This window comes from Primulina huaijiensis, chromosome 2 (genome assembly GCF_012295235.1).
Source record: "Primulina huaijiensis isolate GDHJ02 chromosome 2, ASM1229523v2, whole genome shotgun sequence".
In the NCBI taxonomy this organism is placed as follows: domain Eukaryota; kingdom Viridiplantae; phylum Streptophyta; class Magnoliopsida; order Lamiales; family Gesneriaceae; genus Primulina; species Primulina huaijiensis.
The window spans coordinates 19,219,990-19,226,307 of record NC_133307.1 but is presented as its reverse complement, the minus strand read 5'-3'; the positions used below and the strand labels follow the sequence as shown (position 1 = coordinate 19,226,307).

At 42.4% G+C, this 6,318-nt stretch overlaps 1 protein-coding gene across 1 annotated transcript; it reads left to right on the top strand.

Moving 5' to 3' along the window:
* Positions 1 to 537: 537 nt before the first annotated feature.
* Positions 538 to 1,041, top strand: LOC140957201 (uncharacterized). The gene has a single exon (XM_073414342.1). The coding sequence runs from the start codon at positions 538 to 540 to the stop codon at positions 1,039 to 1,041; it is 504 nt and encodes a 167-aa protein (XP_073270443.1).
* The last annotated feature ends 5,277 nt before the right edge of the window (positions 1,042 to 6,318 follow it).

The following is a 6,318-nucleotide window of genomic DNA, read 5'->3' as shown; positions in this document are numbered from 1 at the left end:
CGGCTACTCCCGACATTATGATTAGTGCCATTACTCAAGGATTGAGTGGAGGAGAATTCTTCAAATCACTAATCAAGAAACCTCCGTTGAGCTATCATGATCTTTTAGCTCGGGTAGAAAAGTACGTGAATCTGGAGGATGCACAACGACACAAGAATGGAGCAGCGACCTGGGGGAAGTAGAGTTGAGGGAGCAGAGGAAGGAGGTAGGAAGAGAGATGCATGTGGGAGAGAAGAGGATAAAGCTAGAGGTAAAAGCCAATTCTCATCCTATGTTCTTTTGAATAGGAATCGAGATAAGGTGATAGAGATGAGGGAGATAGAAGAGAGGTGGGAAAATACGTAGAGGGTTGAAAATGATGCTAGATTTCCTCCGCTTGATAGACGAGAGGGATCCTCATTCGAGAGTCGCCCAAGGTCTCGCCCGTCCCCTAGGCGAGGTCAGAGATCTCCCTAAATAAACCATAGGGTAGTAGAGCCGAGAAATGAGTGGCGGGGTCAAGATGTCCCTCGAGAGGCTGTCGATCCAAGGAGGAGAATGAACGAAGACAACTCTCCTATGATAGGAATGATTCATATGATCTCGAGAGGTGTTACCGATGAAGACTCCAAGCAAGCACGCAAAGCACACGGAAGAAGGTTGGAGAAATTTGAGATATACAGAGATGCAGACTTACCACAAGATCTCATCATCAGTTTTGGGTCAGAAGACCTCAGAGGTATTGTGGCTCCACATAATGATGCCTTGGTGGTAATGGCCACCATTGCCAGTTATGACGTAGCAAGGATCTTTATTGATAATGGAAGCTCTGTAAATATTTTGTTCAAGAGAACGTTGGATCAGATGAAAGTGGAAGGATTTGAGTTTGAGCTGGTCTCTATCCCTCTGTATGGGTTCGCGGGACAGGCCATTCAGCCATTTGGTCAAATTGTTCTTCCCTTATCTGTGGGGAGTGATCCTAGGCGGGTAACCAAGATGATAACCTTCATGGTGGTAGACACTCCATCATCGTATAATGGGATCTTGGATGGCCAACCCTAAATGATTTTAGAGTCATAGCTTCCACCTATCATCAGAAGTTTAAGTTTCTCGTGAGAAAATGAGTTGGAGTCTTGTGCGGGGACCAAAAAGTCGCGCGTCGGTGTTATGAAAGGGTAGTGAGGGAGGAGGGAAAAAAAGTGTGTGTGGAGGTTAACATGATTAGGAAATAAAGAAGTGGGTGACTTGGTCCCGAGGAAGGTACAAGAAGAGCAGAGAGAAAAGTTGGACCCAAAGTGGGAAGGTCTTTTCAGAGCGATCGAGAAACTTAATTCTGGAGCTTATTACTTGGAGAATACTTAAGGCAAGGCTTTAAAGAGGCCCTGGAATGCTAACCACCCTAGGAAGTATTATTCTTGACTTTATCGTTGATGTATTTTGTTTTTGAATTTGTCCTATTTAATCGATTGAAATTTAATAAAGTCAAGTTCTTATATTAAATTCGTGGATGCTATTGTATTATGAGGAGGACATGTGTTAAATTTTACCTAATAGGGCTAAGTCTAATAGAGGAGAAGAGGTGGGGACACTGAAAATATAAATTTTACCTACTGAGGATGAGTTTGGTAGAGCAGAAGAGGTGGGGAGATTGAAAATTAAATTTTACCTACTGGGACTGTGCCTAGTAGAGGAGAAGAGTTGAGAATACTGAAAATTAAATTTTACCTACTTAGGCTGAGCCTAGTAGAGGAGAAGAGTTGAGGAGATTGGAAATTAAATTTTACCTACTTAGGCTACGCCTAGCAGAGGAGAAGAGTTGAGGAGATTGAAATTTATTATTTTCTTGCTAAACAATCGCCTAGCAGTGGAGTCAGAGGGAGAGGAGGTGGAAATTTATTATTTTCTTTCTAAGACATCGCCTAGCAGAGTAGTGAGAGGGTGAAGAGGTGGAAGTTTCATTTTTTGTTAAGGTAGTATCGCCTAGCGGAGAAGTCAGTGGTGAGGAGGTGAAACTTTTATTTTCATGCTAAGGCATCGCCTAGCGGAGAAGTCAATAGAGTGAAAAGGAGGAATTTTTATTATCCGAGCTATGCCTAATAGAGGAGAAGATGTGGGGAGCCTAGTAGAAGAGAAGAAGTGGGGAGATTAAAAATCAAATTTTACCTACTTGGGCTATGCCTTGTAGAGGAGAAGAGTTGGGGAGAATGAAAATTAAATTTTACCTACTTGGGCTATGACTCGTAGAGGAGAACAGTTGGATATATTAAAAATTAAATTTTTTCTACTTAGGCTGCGCCTAGTAGAGGAGAATAGTTGATGAGATTGAAAATTAAATTTTACCTACTTAGGTTGCGCCTAGCAGAGGAGAAGAGTAGAGGAGATTGAAATTTATTATTTTTCAGCTAAGGCATCGCCTAGCTGAGGAGTTAGAGTGTGAGGAGGTGGAAGTTTTATTTTTCTGTTAAGGCATCGCCTAGCAGAGAAGTCAAGGGTAAGATGGTGAAATTTTTATTTTCTCACTAAGGCATCGCTTAACAGAGGAGTCATGGGTGAGAAGGTGAAACTTTTATTATTCGGGCTATGCCTAGTAGGGAGAAGATGTGGAGAGCCTAGCAGAAGAGAAGATGTGGGAAGATTAAAAATTGAATTTTACCTATTTGGGCTATGCCTAGTAGAAGAGAAGAGTTGGAGAGATTGAAAATTAAATTTTACCTACTTGGACTATGCCTAATAGAGGAGAATAGGTGATGAGATTAAAAATTAAATTTTACATATTTGGGCTATGCTTAGTATAGGAGAAGAGGTGGAGTGATAAAAATTAAATTTGACCTATTTGGGCTATGCCTAGTAGAGGAGAAGAGGCAGGGAGATTAAAAAGTAAATTTTACCTACTTGGGCTATGCCTAGTAGAGGAGAAAAGTTGGAGAGATTGAAAATTTAATTTTACCTACTTAGGCTATGCATAGTAGAGGAGAAGAGTTGGATAGATTGAAAATTAAATTTTATTTACTTGTGACTAGTAGAAGAGAAGAGGTGAGGAGATTAAAAATTAAATTTTACCTACTTGGCCTTTGCCTAGTAGATGAGAAGAGTTGAGGTGATGAAAGTGAAATTTATATTTCTCCTACCTTGGCTCGGCCTAGGTAGAGGAGCTTGAAGTGATGAGGGTGAGTGTGAGGCCTGGGGCCTGATCGCTGGTATCATGAGGTTGTACGGACAATGAGCGGCTCCTGGCAGGCTTCTACGCGAAAGGAACTTGAATGAACCGATCTTACACCGGAAGGAAAGGGATTACAAAACTGTTCAGGTATGGGACTGTGCAGTTGAGGAGTGTCTAAAAGATTTAATAGGTACGACTCATATCAAGGAGATGTATTTTCTTTTCGGTAGCTTATCACATAAGAATTTCAAGGTTAAGCGTGTTGGATTTGGGGAAATTTTGGGATGGGTGACCTCCTGAGAAGTTTTCTAAGTTGCGTGTGAGTGAGGACATAAGCACGCTGGAAAGACTCGTATTGGTACAGTTGGTATAGTCGTCGAATACGAGGCGTTACACTAGTAGAGAAACTTGAGGTGGTGAGAGAGAAGAACTTGATGTATGGAGTGTGATGATTCATAATTTTCCTACTAAGGCTGAAGCCCAGTAGAAGAGCTTGAGATGGTGATGGTGAAGGTTGGAGCCTAGTAGATGAGCTTGAAGTGATGAGGGTGAAAATGTAGATATATAGAGGGTAAGGGTTCATAGGGTTCATAATTTTCCTACTAAGGTTGGAGCCTAGTAAAAGATCTTGAGGTGGTGAGGGTGAGGATTGGAGCCTAGTAGATGAGCTTGAAGTGGTGAGGGAGAAGTTTGGACCCTAAGTAGAGGATCTTGAATTGAGGAGAGTAAGATGCTTGAAGTATGAAGGGTGATTGAAGTACTCGTTTCTCCTATCTAAGGCCGCCTAGTAGAGGACCTTGAAGACGAGTGCGAGAGGGGCAGAGGCGAGGGTTGTGGCACGGGCAAGAGGCGAGGTGCTGGCAAGGAGCGAGGGCTGGAGTGGGCGAGTTGGTGAGGTTGCGGGTGTGGGCGAGGCGAGATTTTATAGAGGCGAGAGGAGATCGCGGACAAAGGGCTGCGGGCGAGGGAAGATGAGGCTGGTGGTGGGCGAGAGGTGGGGCAAGGCGGCTAGGGCGGGGTAGCGGCGAGGCGGGCACAAACGTATGTAAGAGGTGGGGCGAGGGTGCAGGAGAGACGGTGAAGGAAGAAACGGGGCGAGGTTGCGGGCAAGAGACAAAGCGCGGCGTGCAAGGGAGAAGCGAGAGGAGCACGGGCGTGGGGAGGATGGGCAAGACTCAGGCGAGAGAGCAAGCATGGGGCGAGGCTGCTAGCAGGCGAGGGGAGCAAAGTGCGAGAGGCTGTTGGCAAGGAAGAGCGAAGGACTAGATGTGAGAGGACGAGGATGGGCAAGGCTAGAGCAGGGCATGGAGGGAAGAGGCGCGAGCGAGGGTGAGGGGCTCGAGGCGGAGGCGAGTCATGTGGAGAGGGAGTCGAGGAGGGCGAGAGGGGTTGCAGAAGAGGCGACCGAAGGGCAAGGCTATGGGCTAGGGCGATGAGGCAAGGCTGTGGAGTAGGCGAGGCGCCGTGAGGAAGAGGCAGTGCTATGGAAAGGGGAAGAATGTGCGGCTCACTTATAGTAAGCCAAGAGCAGCGCAATTAATCGAACTTCGAAGCTGCGATTCAGTTCGACTTGAGAGGGGGAGAATGGTGATACCTCACGAATGTGCTCATCAAGATCAAACCCAAACCGGATTTCGGACTCCCGGCCCATTCCTAGCCAGGATAGAAGGCTCAATATTAAACTCAGGTATTCTCCTATAAATATCAGGTTCGAGAGTCTAACTATTCATTTACCATATTGACTTTTAGCAGTACCCTTAGCTGGTCCCTCATTCCACTCGCAGTATCTGACTTGAGCGTCGGACGGGCTAAGCCGGGACACGCTCCCGACCAACTTCTAACTGTATCTTTCGTGATTTCAGGCCCATAGTAAATTCGAGGTCTGCACTCGAGCTAGCATCATGTGCTTACATTCAAATGCAACCTTAATTACTCATTTTAAAAGCTACTTTTATGAAATAGAATATACTTTATATTTACACATTAACTTAATAGAAAAAATAATAGTCGCAAGCTCTTGATGCATACATATAACTGAAATCTTTAATTTTGTGTTAAGCAAATGTTTAATTTATTAAATTTGATTAGATTTGTCTTTTCATTATCACAAAAATGAGTGAAAGTATACATGGCGCATGCATGTTCCGACAAGTCGGTGATTTGACGGAATAAAGCCAGGATTTTTGCGGGTTAATTACTCAAGAAATGACGTGTGTGGATGAATTAATTGGATAAACATGAGTGGATAGTTTGGATTTTATTTTATTTTTTATTTTTGCGTACCATACAATAATAAGATTAACAAACACGTACCAAAAAACTCAATTAAGGTCCTTACATAAATATAATAAGGCAAAAACTTGTGTGAGACGGTCTCACTGGTCGTATTTTGTGAGACAGATCTTTTATTTGAGTCATCCATGAAAAAGTATTATTTTTTATGCTAAAAGTATTACTTTTTATTATGAATACCGGTAGGGTTGACCCGTTTCACAGATAAAGATTCGTGAGACCGTCTCACAATAGACCTAATCATATAATAAAAAAGTTAACTAATATTCGTATATTTACATTGCATATAGCAAAAACTATTTCTTTGTTGATCAAATTATTCTTTACCATTAGCTCATACATTTGGATATCATGCTTCGTTTATGTTTTGATACAAGGTTTCCTGATTGGGATCTCGAGTATTTCATATATATGTTTAGCATCAGTCCGACCGAGAACTCGGAGTGCGACATTGTTTCCAGTTTGTTTAGCTCAATCAACTACTGATAAAATTGATGAAAACCTCACTTACGACTAGATATTCACTACCCAATCAAAAAACACATAAACTCGTATGAGATCGTGTCATGAGTCAATTTTGTTAGACGGATCTCCTGCCTAACCCGAGCCATAAATAAATTAATTTTCACTTTAAATATAGATCGGATCAACCCATCTCACATATATATATTCATGAGTTTGTCTCACAAGATTTACTCATAAAAAATAAAATAAACCAATAATCATGCACCTTCCAATCTTCAATTTTTTTATATATATATGTATTTTTTTGTGTGTGGAAAAGACAACTCAAATAATAAAGCTTACCTTTAAGTATGCTTTCCAAGTAAAATGGACGTGAGAGGTGGGTCTCTAAATTGCATGAAATGATGTTGAAAATGATGGAG

Coding starts and splice junctions, on each gene's coding strand:
- LOC140957201 (XM_073414342.1), top strand. CDS start 538: ATGAACGAAGACAACTCTCCTATGATAGGAATGATTCATATGATCTCG.